At 39.7% G+C, this 15,049-nt stretch overlaps 2 protein-coding genes across 13 annotated transcripts in view; both read left to right on the forward strand.

The window, feature by feature from the left end:
* The window catches only part of N4bp2l2 (NEDD4 binding protein 2 like 2), an 87,742-nt gene extending 84,272 nt beyond the window's left edge, over positions 1–3,470 (forward strand). For 4 of the 8 annotated variants that reach the window (XM_078016138.1, XM_005317080.4, XM_040281615.2 and 1 more), the window contains 2 exons: positions 272–311; positions 2,855–3,023. In XM_078016138.1, the coding sequence (XP_077872264.1) occupies positions 272–295 (24 nt within the window). In that variant the 3' untranslated portion in view covers positions 296–311; positions 2,855–3,023. Of the gene's footprint in view, positions 1–271; positions 312–2,854 lie in introns of all 8 variants that reach the window. The other 4 variants (XM_078016135.1, XM_078016134.1, XM_078016133.1 and 1 more) reach the window with 2 other exon arrangements.
* A 2,183-nt stretch (positions 3,471–5,653) lies between these two features.
* N4bp2l1 (NEDD4 binding protein 2 like 1) overlaps positions 5,654–15,049 on the forward strand; it is a 48,071-nt gene continuing 38,675 nt past the window's right edge. Inside the window, exon 1 of one of the 5 annotated variants that reach the window (XM_078016141.1) lies at positions 5,654–9,556. In XM_078016141.1, coding sequence (XP_077872267.1) covers positions 9,387–9,556 — 170 coding nt within the window. In that variant the 5' untranslated portion in view covers positions 5,654–9,386. The remainder of the gene's footprint in view (positions 9,557–15,049) is intronic. The other 4 variants (XM_078016142.1, XM_078016143.1, XM_040281618.2 and 1 more) reach the window with 4 other exon arrangements.

The following is a 15,049-nucleotide window of genomic DNA, read 5'->3' on the forward strand; positions in this document are numbered from 1 at the left end:
ATCAAATATATATTTTTATGCTTCTTATTTCTCTTTATTCTCCATAGAGATCTTATTACTACTTACTTACTTACACACACACACACACACACACACACACACACACAACAATACTTCAAATATTTGTATTGATATTTGTGATTGTGTTGCTGTTTTATCATTTTAGGAATGTCTCTGTGTAGAGTAAAATGACAGTGTAAACTTAAACACAATGCCAAATGTTTTTTTTTCCAAATGTTAATCATTATTTTATGTATTTGATAATTTCTAGAAAAGACAAAAGAAGATTGGTTAGAAAGAATTCTTGAATTGTAAGTATTACTTATTCCAGAGACCTATGTATGATCAGAGTGAATATTGACGTTATTTGGTTGTAATAGCTCATATGTACCACAGTAGAAGAGTAAGATCTAAAAAATGCAGTTTGTTACCATAGCAACCTTGTGTGCTATTGCGCATGATGCTTTTATTTCCTTTAAATGTAGATATTTTTGTGAAATACAACAAAGCTTAGATTGTTGCTCCCAAATTTATTTTCCCACTTTATTGGTTAGAACATATTTTAGAGCATTCTCAAAACACAAAATTTATAAGAAATCTCCCCCAGGAATGGTATGTGAGCAGGCCTAGGAATTAAGGATTGTAGGTTATATTTAAATACGTCAGAAATTAAATACTTCAGATTCAGAAAGGAGAAAATGTATAGACATATTCATGTTATATTTTAAACTTGATATCAAGTTGACATTAAAATAAACACATTGCACTTTTCCCCCCAAATGCCTAAATTATGAAATAAACACAGCTGCTACAATTTCAGTGTATATGTGTCAGTTTGATAAGAAGTGAATGCATTGTGATTTACCATATGTTTTCTTTCTTAATTATAACTCTTACTTCTAAGAGTATTCTATATTTTCATTTCTCATATACCCAATAAAAATATTTTTGTTTCCTTTAAACCTGCTTCTGCTGAAAAAAGAGGGAAAAGAACTAAAGATTTAGGGTAAGAGTTTAGAGATTTGGAAGGGCCACATATGGATGAGATAAGAGGTGAGGAATTCTCAAGAAAGGAGGGGAAGACATTCATTTATTTATCCAACAGATATTTATTGAGTTGCCTCAAGCCAGATATTGTTTTATATTCTGAGGATATGGCAGTGAAAACATTCCTGCTCTCCTGAAATTTATGTTATAGGGATGGAAGTTAGGAAAGGACTATTTTCCTTCCCTAGCCTGAGATGGCCCCAATATGACAAGATATTAGTAAAAGCAACATGAGTAACCATGGCTGTGTTTGGCTATGGTTAACTCAAGAGTCTTCTGTCTGCTAAATTTGAATATTTTGTGTCAAGGGCACTTTTTACACCATAATTTTGATTTTGATGTTAATCTTCTTCATGCATTCCATACTGCCCTCTATGGACTGGACCTCACTCACATTAAATTCTTAATTTTCTTTTACTTTGTCAGGACATTTTTGTGAGTGTTGTAACTATGTGCATTTTTTTTTTATAATTGAGAAAGGGTCTCCTTATTTTGTGTTTGGCATAACGTGGGTCTTAAAGGGTAAAAAGAAATTTATAAAGAGGGAACTAAGTAGCAGGAAAGTCCTGTTTGGCTCTGGGAGCCCCCAAGTTCTTGCCTATTTCAAAATGCACTCCTTGATGGTTGCAAAATATTGATATTGTGGCACTCCTTTGTGTTGGAGGGGTGTTGGAGAGAATGGATTTCCATTTTCAAACTACTGCTGCCTGGCTGTGTGTTTTAGTTAGTTTTGTGACACTAACCAAAAGACCTGAAGAGAACAACTTAGAGGAGGAAAAGCTTATTTTGACTTAGGGTTTCAGAAGTTCAGTTCATAGCACTGGCCCAAGATGAAGCAGAGCATTGTGGTGGAAGAGATGGCAGAAGGAAGGTGCTCAGGATATGACAACCAGGAAGCAGAGGGAGAGAGTTCTGCTCACCAGGGACAAAATATAAACCCCAAAGGCGCACCCCCTGTGATCTTCTTCTAGCCACACCCTATCTGCCTGTAATTACTGCCCAGATTCATCTACCAATTAAGTTAAAGCTCTTATAACCCAGTCATTCCACCTCTGAACATTCTTACATCATCTCACATGTGAACTTTTGGGGGATACCTCATATCTAAATTATAACACTGTGTGATCTTAAACAAATCACCTTCTTTTTTTTTCCAGATTTTCTATTATTCTTTTTTTTTGTACCATACGATTTATTTTTATTTTTTTTAGTCATACATGACAGCAGAATGTATTTTGATATATAATACATACATGGAATGTACATACATCAATCATATTGTCTATTCTATTCTGCTGCCCAACAAATTACCTTCTCAGAGCCTCATTTTCTTTACCTATAAAAATAGGTTTATAATACCAACCTGTCATAGAGATATTAAATGAGGAATAAATGCAATAACTTATACAAATTATTTTGCATGGTTCCTTCTGCTAAATACCTCCGTGAGTGAAAGCATTGCTAAATGCTCCCTAGCACAGTAGAAATTGTGTTATCTGGGAGAGGAACTTCTGATCCAGTAAACTTGTTAATGCATGTGCTTGAATTAGTGATATTAACTTTTTGTTAATTAAACAACTAGACTTCAGGGAATACTATAAAGAACAAGTTTCAATTTAGGAATAGGTGGTTGGGAAATGTCTGTGGGATGGGCTCATATATGTGGGTAGGACCAGATGAAGTGTGGACTGAGGGGATGGTATACAGTGCTAAATGCCAGTGGAGTGCTATAACTAGGGAAACACTGGGAATCTGGAAACAAACTCTGTTCCTCTCATCATTTTTCTGGGTTTATGTTTGTTTATAGCTGAGTCCTCCCGTTTTCACAGTGATTCTGAAGACCCTGATCGCCTGCTCAGCACTGACCTGAAGAACTCTTTTCAGGGTTGGACCCATTGGATACCAAAAGTGGTTTGGATAATCTGTCCAACTATTCTTAATAAGTTATCTGAATAATAATAAAAAACTCAACCGAAGAGGTAACCATTTAAGTATTTTATTATTAATTTTGAAGATGTTTGCCATACTTTTATGTTACAGAAGAATAAGGTACAGAAAATTTGAGGAACTTTTTTTTTTTAAATTGCATCAGGATCAGAAGTGTAGGTCTTATATCTGACTATTGGCCTGAGATTTCATTTCTAGAATTCTGAAATCCAAAAAGCTCTAAAAACCAGAATCGTTTCTGTTTTGTTTTTCCAATTTTTTATTGTGGTAAAATACACAATAAAATTTATCTTCTTAACCATTCTGAAGGTATAATATACCATCACCATCATCCATCTCTAGAACTCTACATTTTATAAAACTGCAACTCTGTACCCATCCATTAAACATTTCCCCAGTCTCTGTACCCTTAGCCCCTGGCAAACACTGCTTTGTTTTAAAAATAAGTTTAGAATTAAAACTAAGTTGACAGCTAAGCCTGACTCAAATTGGTTAATTTTACTCCTGATTTATCCCCATGTGGTATGTGTTTGAGTATATTCATATATTTTGCTTCAGAAATATTAATATATTTAATTATTAGGGACTTCCCCAGATCCCACTGGAAATATAAAGTAATATGTGTTCTTATATGTATTACTTCAACAAGCAAACACTTTCTGAGTTCTGAAACATATCAGACCTCTGGGATTTGGTTAGGGATTGTAGGACCTATAATATACTAAGGTTACTAGTATTGTTTTATTATTTAAAATTCTGTTTTAGTTTAGCTGACCTTAAGATCTGAAAATTCATTTTTGAAAAATATAAACTAAGGGACAATTTTCTACTCATTCAACATTGTAGACTGGCTGGGCACAATTTAGGAGCCACTTGTCAAAAGAAACGAACTTTATTTTTAGAACCACACAGCCAAACAAAATAGCTCCTCAGGAAAAACCTTCAGAGCCCAACTGCCACCACTGGCTTCCCACAAGCCTCTCCACCTCCCCCACTCCTCCTGCTCTTGAGGCCGATTGGCTGGGTCACGTGGGCGGAGCCAAAAAAAGTCCCCCAATGAGCAGCTCCATGGTCTGAAAGGGCAGGGAAACAGCCTAATGAGCATCACTGCAGAGGAGCCAATCAGTTGGCAGCTAGAAGTTGCTGGGGCCGCTGTGAGCCAATCATCAGCTGGCAGCTGGAAGTTTGCTGGGGCCCCTTAGGCTGTGGCCTCAACAGTAGACATTTGCTTAAATCCCCGGTTTTCAGGAAGCATGTTCAACCTGTCTTAAGCCCCTCTTGGAGGATCCTTTGTTTTTACCTTCTCCAAATGATACCCCTGTAGGTGTGAGGGAGGGGGTGTTTGCTGGGGGGAGTATGCTGGGATCAAATCTAGGCCTAGGCCTTGTGTGTGCACTACCACTCACATGTCCCAGTCCTGATGTCTGTTTCTTAAACAGATTTTGAACTCCTTTTTGGTTTAGAGCCCTACCGCCATCTCCAGATCTTCCAATTCCTGGGATTTAACCACTGCCTCCCCAAACCTCCCAAACTAACCTTCTTTACATTTTAGTATGGGAGGTTTTAAGGAGGGGGTGAAAGTTAAATGCTTATGTTCAATCTGCCATCTTTATTAAATATTTATTTATTTGCTTTGTTTAAAGTAGCTCAATATTTTCTGTATGTTTATTTAGTATACTTTCTGTATATTCATCTTTTCTTGACAGAGACCCTAGTCTTCAGTGTTTGGTGGTCCTCTTCAGGCTCCTAGAGCTATTGTGAAAGTGTACTTGCCTTTGGCCTAGAATGTGATTGTTTTAGCACAGATCTGACTGGTATTAGTGTTGTGACATATTCTGCATTACTTTTCTTTCTTATTTGTCTTCCCCTAATGTCTTCCTCAGGCTTCTAGAAGAAGGATGAGGAAAGAGCCAGGAGGGAAGCAGAATCAGGGGAAGGGGAAGGACAGCCAATCAGGAGTGAGTGGGACTTTGGCATTTGACACATTATTGCTTTCTTATGTACTTTCAACAGGAAAGCATCTGAGGATTTCTGGTTAATATATTAGAATCTGCATCATCATAACTATACCTAAGGATAATATTAGAAATATTTAATGATGGATATGTTGTGGGCAGTGACCAGTTATGGAGCACCTTTATGCTATGCTGATGTGTATATATATATATATATATATATATATATATATATACTTGGGTATAGCATGCCCCAACTTTCTACAACTATCTCCTGCTTTTATTGCCTTTCCCTAATTTCTGGAATGGAGCTTTAGAGAAATGGGTTTGGGCTATTCTTCCTCCTTCCAGGTTCCCTCCATGAAGCTTAGACCCTGTGCATAGTGGCAATATTAGATGCTGTGGAATTGGAAGGTAATGGTCCTTCCTATAGGGGAAGTCTCTGTTATAAGAGTGAAATATGGAATTCAGAAGTGTGTGTGTGTGTGTGTGCGCGCGCGCGCGCGCACTCGTGCATGTGTATATGGTGTATGTGTGTGTCTTCTTGGGGGTGTGGGTATGTTATCAAAATCAGACTTAGCCAAAGGAGATTTCTGTACTGGCAGATTTATCCACTAGTTTTTCTTACCTCCCCTTCTCCTTCTCTTCCTCCTTTTTTTTTTTTTTTTAGATAGGGTCTTGTTATACTCTCAAATAACTGGGACTACAGGTGTACACCACTGCACTTGACTTCAAGTTTATTTTCTTTATGTCCATAATAGTAATGGTTTCTAGTATACAATGGTGAGATTGTGGCAGTCGTCACATGTTAGAAAAATGGACCCTAGAGCTGAAAAGCTGGTTATGTAAACAGAGTGTACTAATGAGTGTTTTATTATAGGTATTCTCTAAAAGGTATCCACCTATCTGGAGACTGTCACATAGTTGGACTGTGGAGTTGTCCATCAGATGATCTGAAAACAGCTAACAGCAAGGCTGTTCTCAGATCTGTAAGATTACGATTACTTACTCTGTTTATTCCTCACCTGACACTATATACTATCTGGTTCAGTGTTTTTTTGTGGTGCTCCAGGTTGAATCTACAGCGTCATGTATACTAGGCAAGTGTTTTACCATTGAGCTATACCCCAGACCTCCTTTTATATAATATTTTGAAACAGGGTCTCACTAAATTGCCTGGGCTAGAATTTGTGGCCTCAGTCTCTGGAACTGAATCAGTCAATCTTTAGTAAGAGCTAGCCTCAGGCTTATCAACTAAAAAAATAGTTCAGGTTTTCATATAATTATTGAGCACCTTCTGAATATCAGGCATTGTGTAGCTCCTGGATGACAAGAATAAGTAAAACACTTTCCCTGTTGTTGAAATTATAGTCTAGTGGGAGGAAACAGATACACAGTTAACTTTAAACAATGTGGTTTTGAGGAATAAATCTGGGAAAATTGAGCTTGTTGACTAGTTAAATGTGGGAATTAAGCCCCAAAGAAAGTGTCTGGGATCACTTCCAGGTACTGCTGACCATTTTCTTCTCCTTGAAACTCTCTCCCTCTGAGCTTCCAAACACCTATATTAGTGTTCAGTCTACACTGCTGATCATTCCCTCATCTCACCTTCTCTGGATCTGCTTCAAGGGCACAGTCCTTAAATGCTGGTACCCTCAGCTATCTGTTTCTATTCATAGGGGCCAGAATTTTCAAAGCTCTGTTTTCAGCTCAGCTTTCTCTTTTGAACAATACCTCATATTTCTCACCATCTATCAGGTAACTCCACCTGTCAGAGGCATTGCGCGTGCGATCAGTGTATTAGAACCTCTTGCTTCCAAAGCTGCATGTCTTCCTGCTGCCATGAGGAAGCCTGAGACCCCCCCTCGCCCCCGCAGAGGAGAATAGTAATACAGTAGATAAGAAGTCTCATGTAGCACTGTCTAAAAGAAATATAATGCCAAACACATATATAACTTATACTTTATAGTAACCACAATAAAACAGTGAAAAAAAACAGATAAAGTTTTAATGTTAATCCATTATATCTAATGTATTATCAGTTCAGTGTATAATCAATATAAAAATCAATGAGTTGGGCGAAGTGGCCCATGCCTGTAATCCCAGCTGAGATTGGGAGGCTGAGGCAGGAGGAATACAAGTTTAAAGCTGGCTTCAGCAAAATCAAGGTGCTAAGCAACTCAGTGTGACTCTGTCTCTGAATAAAATACAAAATAGGGCTGGGGATGTGGCTCAGTGGTTGAGTGCCCTTGAGTTCAATCCCTGGTACCAAAAATAAATAAATAAAATTATTAATGAGATTTTTTTTTTCATTTGGAACCTTAGGAATTCATTGCCTATTTTAATCTTAATTTGCACTAGCTACATTTTAAATGCCCAGTTGACAAGACTCGGAGCTCCTGTATTGGACAGAGAAGATCTAGATGAAAAAGGTGATATTCAGGCTGGGCAAAACACTTTTTTTTTTTTTTGTATTTATTTATTTTTTTTGAAGTCTATTGTTTTTTTATTAGTTGTTCAAAACATTACAAAGCTCTTGACATATCATATTTCATACATTTGATTCAAGTGGGTTATGAGCTCCCATTTTTACCCCGTATACAGATTGCAGAATCACATCGGTTACACATCCACGTTTTTACATACTGCCATACTAGTGTCTGTTGTATTCTGCTGCCTTTCCTATCCTCTACTATCCCCCTTCCCTCCCCTCCCCTCCCCTCCCATCTTCTGGCAAAACACTTTTGTACAAAGTAAAAACTAGGGGTGCAGCTCAGTTATAGAGCTCCTGCTTTGTATGCAAGATACCCTAGGTTCAAACCCAGCAACCCCTCTAAAAAATATAATAGGGATATATAGATTATAAATGTCACTATTGTTATGATTCATGTATATTTTCTGTTCTTTGTAGTTCCCCCTAATATTTAGAGAAGCCTTTGCAATTCCATGGTTTCTTAGCAGTACTAAGAAGAATCAAGAAAATATATGTCCTGGGCTAGTTTTGTGGTAGAATGCTTGCCTGGCATGTGCCAAGCTTTGAGTTTGATCTCCAGCACCCCCACCCCTTCCATGCTGGGAAGGCATATTTTCCCCCAAGGGAGAACAGTTCATCCTCCTCCCTCACTTACCCTTCCCCCACCCTCAGAGGGGAAATCCCAAGGGGGAGGTGAAGTTCCCAGAACAGAGCCCCTCCCGATTTGGACAGCCCCTTCCTGAAATTAACTCTGGAATTTCTGGATTTGGGTTTAGAAGGAAATCACTTTTTCCCCCCCACAATTCCTTTTTGTAATTTTCCTACCTTATGGTGCCAGAAACAAAATTTATTTTACAATAATTATTATAGGGGCTGGGGATGTGGCTCAAGCACCACATACCAACAAAGATGTTGTGTCCACCGAGAACTAAGAAATAATATTAAAAATTCTCTCTCTCTCTCTCCTCTCTCATTCTCTCTTTAAAAAAAATATTAAAAATTCAAAAAAAAATAAAAAATAAAAAATATTATAGCCAAGGCCACCATATATCCTGATTTTCTAGGAGGAGATTTTGAATATTTTCTCTCAGTAAACAAACAGGCACCCTGTTGCTTTTGAGTTTGAAATAATGGAGAGTCATTATGGTGATCAGCCAATGGGTCCTCACCAGCTCCTGGAACTTAGAACTTAGTTCCCTGTAAATGCCAGTAGAGTCTGCCACTTTCCTCTGGGATCTGAAACAGTTCCCAGAGAGGCTACCTCTTTTTTTTGTGTGTGTGGGAGCAGATAGGTGCCTGTGTGGTAGACTTGTTCTAACTCAATATGATTCCTAAGGTGTGCTTTTCAGAGGAAGAAGTGATTTAAAGTTCTGTACGGGCAACAAAGCTTTCTAAGAATATTTTTGGCAGTCTGATAAAGAAGATACTGGCCCTGGAAGAGTGTTAGCCCTTGGGACACAGCCAGATGTTGGTATACATAAATTTGAGGAGACAGTGGCCTTCACTGTTACTATTCAAAGTGCTACTCACATTCTTTAATCTTCAACAAAAATTATTTCACTTTCAAGGTCTAGGCTGGTCGGAGGTGGAGTTGGGGGAGGGCTGTGACAGAAGGGTCTGGCTTGTAAGGTGGAGGCAGGAAATTGTCCTAGTGTCCCATTAGGCGGGTTCCCTGCTTTCTTCAGGACAAACGGCAGCGAGTGGCAGTGGGAGGCTGGAGGCAAAGCTAGGTAGTGCGTCACCTATGTTTTCTGGGCTGTCAGTCTCCCAGTGTACCCAGCTTTTCAGGTAGGGACGACCCCTCCCACGCAGAGCGGTTCGGGCGGGTGAGAAGGAGGGGCTGGGCTCCGAGCGCCCGCCCCTCCATCTATCACATGGCCGGAGAGTCACAAAAACAACAGCTTTGGCCAAGACCGTGACTTCAGGAAAGGGAACCCAGGGCCCTCACAGACAGCCCCCTCCCCATGGAGGACAGTTTTCTTGAATCCTTTGGGAGGCTGAGCCTCCAGCAGCAGCAGCAGCAGCCGCCTCGGCCGCCGCCTCCGCGGGGGACACCTCCGCGCCGCCACAGCTTTAGGAAACACCTCTACCTCCTGCGAGGCCTCCCGGGCTCGGGGAAAACCACACTGGCCAGGTAATGACAGCGGCCTGGGCGCTGGCGCGCGGGCCCGGGGCCACTGAGCGCTCCGGTCGGGCGCGCCCCTGCCCGGAGCCCCTAGCAACGAGCGGCCCCGGCCCTGGTCAGAGCCCGGGTCGCTGCTGCTGACCCTGGGGACCACCGCCGCCTCTGGCGCCCGGGTCTCTGAGAGGAGGGCGCTCGTCTTGTTTGTGTTTTCCGCTGCGCTTCCCGGGGAGTACGGATTTCGGCACTGCGCCTTGCGCCAGTCCCAGATGGCACCGGCCCCTTCCCCACCTCCGTGCCCGGCCTAGTGCCAGCCCGGCCGAGCAGCCTTCGGCGCCCCAGCCTCCTCAACCCTGGGTCGGGGAGGCCGGCAGGGACTCTTCGGGGAAAAACCGGTGGCTACTGCAGAGAAAACAGCCGGGCCGCCAGTTAGCGCGCAGGCAGCAGTCACAGCGCGTCAACAGGCGTTTTAACCCTAGAGCATAAACCAGAGGGTTGCGGGGGCTGGTGATCCGGGGCAGCAGTGGCTGTGGCCGCAGTGGCAGTGGCCGGGGGCTTGTGGCCCGATTTGAAAATCTGGTGGATTCGGGCAGACTGTGTTGGCTTTGGCAGCTGTGAAGGAGCACAGGTGCACGGGGGAGGGGGGCTGACGGCGCCACCACAGACAGAGCCTTCACCATGGGCGCCCAAATTCGATTACTTGGGAATTGCGTAAGCTGCCCTCTTGGTACCAGGTCAGCGAGAATTACGCGGGCTTATCGCCTGCTGCCACCTTGCTAGGCCTACGCTCCAGCCTGGACTCCCATCACTCTCTGCCTTGCATTTGCTCTTCAGCAACGTTGAACTGTTTATCTCCCGTAAACCAAGCTATTTCTCTCCTTGCCTTGGCTGACGCTGGCCTGCTTGCCTGGCTTGCCCTCCGCCTCCCTTTGCCCAACTGATTTCTATTAACCTTTTAAAAATTCAGCTGCCTCACCCATCAGTAGGTGCTCGTCTTCTGGTCTCTTTGGCATCCTGTTTACAGCTCTGTGACTGTGCTTAGTTTTACACATGGTTTTGTTTATCCTTCTGTAAGTTTCTTGAATGTGGGGGCCATATCTTCTACCTCCATGCACATTGTCTAGCTCATAATAGGTATTCAACCACGGAAGCGGTCCCTTCCTCTCAACCATCTCGTTGGAGAGATAAAGCTAGCCTTAGGACTTCGGAACTATTGAAGAATCAAGGTGGCCTACAGTCACATGATTTTGATGGTCTCTGGTAGTGATCTCAGGAGCAGGTCTGAATCCTTTGGACTTGAGGGAACTGACAGCTGCAGTGAGGTGCTGTCCGTTTTAATTAGGATTTTGGCTGACTTGTGTAGTAGAAGTCTTTAGTTAAAGAATAATGCTACATCATAGATTAAAGGGATTGGTGATTTGTGGAGGGCCACTGGTACCTTTTTCAAAGACAGAGACATTTTCCAGAAGGTCCTCTGTGGCTCCTGTGTAGGCAGAGGATGGCAGTAGAGTGGGAAATCTCCTTGGAACCCAGCAGAACTTTGTAGTTTTGTGATGCAGCCATGGTTGGTATATCTGTTACCAACCATATATCTTCAGGGTGTCAAATCTTTAATTTCACTTTCATTTTGCTGGTCTGCGGTCTATCACACACTTAGTGTAAAAGAAGGAAGTAAACATTTTTGGCCAGATTTCTTAACTATTGGGAAGGGAAGTAATATAATCAGAGGAAGATGCATAGAACTGAACATGAGAGTTTTGGACCTCACATTCCTCATCTGTAAAGTGAATGGGCTGGCCTGAGCAGTCTCTAAGATCTCTTCTGGCTCTGAATATCAGGATTTTAATTCCTGGTTTGACAAAGCAAAAGACGTCAGATAAGAGACCAGCTTGTTAAAAAGCATCTCTCTAGGGACAACTGGAGTGAGCACTGGCCTGGGAATCTGAAGAGTGTGCTTTAGATCCATTTTGTCACTAACTAGCTGGGCAATCACTTAGCTTCTCTGGTTCTTATGTTCCTTATATGTGACTACTAAGAGGTGATTAGTTTAGAGGATTTATTGAAGATCTTCTGACTCTTAATTTCCACTTGTCAGACTTAGAAATGGTTTGCTAATAATGGCTAGGTAAAGAGCCTCTAGTCTTGGGAGTCAATATGACGTCATATTCAAATGCTGCCATTCACTAGCTGTGCTGTTCACTTAGCCCCTCTGAACCTCAGATTCCTCTCCTATTCAATGGGAATATCTGCTCTTTCTGCCTCAGAGGCTGTTGTGAAGATGAAATTTATGTGGAAGGACTTTTAAAACTTTAGAGTGACATAAATTTTAAGAGATATTAGCTACTGTTCAAATTGTTGACCAGCTAAGCAAAATCTTCACTATGACTGGGGAGAAACCTGGCTCTGAAGTGGAGATTGCAGCTGGACATTGACTCTGACCTGTTCCATTGTGCTGAGCCTTGGCATTTCTGGATCCAGAAGGGCCTTGGCACACTTTGGGCTAGGCCATGTATATATATGTGTAGTAAGCAAGGAGATAGGCCACCACTCCACAAGGAGGGAGGCCCACTGTGGGATCAGATGATGAGGACGTCACAGATGTGGCCCAAAAGGAGCTGCTTTCCTACTTTTTTGGAGGGCAGGGGAGAGAAGAATGGCAAATTGTTTTAAAATACACATGTATAGAAAATAGTTAAACTGTAAGATTATCTTATGTATTTGTTGGATTCTGGGAAATTTACATTTTCTCTATATTATGTATTTTCCGAATTTTCTATAATAAACATGTATTTCTTAAAATAATAAAAAAATTTTAAGAATTGGAGGGAATAAGTTTTTATAAATGTGGGTTCATCTTTTTGTTTAACCTTTATCATTTGATTTAAGAACTAATAAAAATCTTTTTGAAATTAGATTATGTCTTGTCTTCCAAATCAATGTTAGATTTCTGTATTTTTACTTATATGTTTTTACAATTTAAAGTGGCTGGGATATGGAAAACATCTATTTAAATTCTTTGAAGTTTTTTTTTAAAGTTGGGTTTATATGTTTTAAAAGTTTTTAAATACATCAGAGTATTAAAAATTAGTGTGCCCCCTAAAAATCTGTTTTATCACCTCTATTTTATATAAGCATTGTTTTAAAAATAGGTTTTTACCACTGACCTAAGTTCTACTTCCAGGAATTCATCCTAAGGAAAAAATTGGACAAATGTGTGAAGATAGAGGAATGTTCATCATAGAGTGTATTTTGTGTGTGTGTGTGCAATAGAAACAATGTGAGACAACTTAAATATGCAAGTGTAGAGAATTGGCTTATAAGTCATGCAGTCATTACTGGAAACTGATGTATATTTGACCTATAAATAATTCTTCCCTCCTTTAAGTTAAAAAGTTTTTTATAAAGACAAACACACACACACACACACACACACACACACATCCCATTTCTGTTCAACAAAAAAGGTCTGTATATATTTATTGAAAAATATCTGCTGATCGTTGTTTACTTTAGTTAGTGGGATTACTTTCTTTACCTTCCAATGAAGTTTCTGATTTTTCTACAAAATATATATTACATAGTAAATTTTTAAAGGCGAAAATTAAGGAACTATTATGTAAATGTTTTGTTTAATGACTTGGCTAGATAGGGTTGTATGACAAAGCTTTCATTACATAACCAAATAAATATATCATTCTCCATATAAAAAGGCTTTCCTAGGTTAATTTTCAGTTGGACATAAACTAAGAAACTCTTTTGTCCATATGGAGTTGGATTTTTAATGACACTATATTTTATCTTTATTAATCTTATTAACATATGAATTGACACAGGGCACTTGATTGTTCACCTCAGTTTCTTTTTTATTAAAATGCGATTCATATTCTATTCATACATTTATTGTGAGAATTTTAGATACTATTGTAAACACAAACCCTATAATTATCTATGTGGAATAAGTATTGTGGAATTCATGTGCCTTATAAATACCAACTGTTGTTAATTATTAGTCACTAATCAATAATAACAAAGTTCACTAAGACTATAGCACTTGTTTTATGAGGCATATAATAAATAAGATTAAAAGAAGTCACCTACACAAGACAAATTATTATTAAATGATTTATTTAATAATAAATCATTATTAACAATAATTAGTTCCTGACTGTGGGTAACTATGGTCCAGTGGGGAAATAAATGGCAATATGATCAGGAGATGCATTTATGGAATCCATGGATTTGTTGGATTCTGGAAAATTCATATTTTCTCTATTTCATGTATTCTCCTAGCCTTGACTAAAGGGAGGAATATACTGGCTAGGTAGCCCAGAGCTGGACAAAGGAATAGAAAGAAATAAGGTTTCCAATCCCAAGACCCTTTCACTCTCAACAGATGATCCAAAACTATCTGTTTCCACAGCTTATGTGTCAAACTCACTTTGGATCTGCACCTGTCCTTTACTTCTGCCTTAGTGAAAGCTTCTGTGGATAAGCCTCTGTGCTTCCCACTGTGTATGTGTGTGTGTGGTGTCAAATATCCCCATTTTGGTCATTTTTATCTTTTTAAAGTCACTGGTATTAATGACATTTATGTTGTTGTGCAGCCATCACTGCTACCTATTTCAGATTTTTTTTTTTATCATCCCAAACAAAAGCTCTGTGTCCATTAAACACTGTTACTCCCTTTTCCCTCTCCTTCCTGGCAACCTCTAATCTACTAGCTGTCTCTATGCATTTGCCTTTTCTAAGTGCTTCATGTAAGTGGATCATAAAGTATTGTCCTTTTGTGTGTGGCTTATTTCACTTACCTTAACGTTCTCATGTTTCATCATGTTGTGGCATGTGTCAGAACTTCATTATTTTATGTCTGAATAAAATATTCCATTAAATGGGTATACCTCTAAATTGTCCTTTTGAAATGGCTATAGTAGAAGATAGCCTTTTTTTTTATGTAACCTTTTTTTAAAATTTAAAAGTCATCATTCTTTTATGTCAGTTTCCTGGATTTTTTAATCTTTACATATAAACTAAAGTCAAGTCTGGGAACTATCCTTTGCAATGCTCTAGTTCCTTTTGGCACTATCATAAATGATTCATAATATGAATTTAGTTAGGCTTAAAGGATGCTTGCTGACAGCTGTCCTTTATCCTCAGTCACATCTCTGGATTAACACAGAATTTCTCATCAAAAGAAATACCTTTTAGTGTTTCTTGATAAGCCAGAGATAGAAGGAAAGATATACTTTGTAACCAAATACCCAGTGAAATGCAAGAGGCAATGAGAACAGAGGACTAGTAAGTTTAGCTAAAACTCCAAAGCATACTCTGTTCCCCCATGTTCCTAGCCAGCAGGCCTGGACCATAGTGTTTTCTATGCATGAGACAAGGGCTCCCATTTAATAAAAGTAAAAGTAGAAAGTTTGGATTAATCCTAGTCTATGTATTTCAAAATAGAGTATCAGGTGACATCTTAGATCTTTAGTAATGAAATCTACTTGGAAAGTG

This window comes from Ictidomys tridecemlineatus, chromosome 6 (assembly GCF_052094955.1).
Source record: "Ictidomys tridecemlineatus isolate mIctTri1 chromosome 6, mIctTri1.hap1, whole genome shotgun sequence".
Taxonomy (NCBI): domain Eukaryota; kingdom Metazoa; phylum Chordata; class Mammalia; order Rodentia; family Sciuridae; genus Ictidomys; species Ictidomys tridecemlineatus.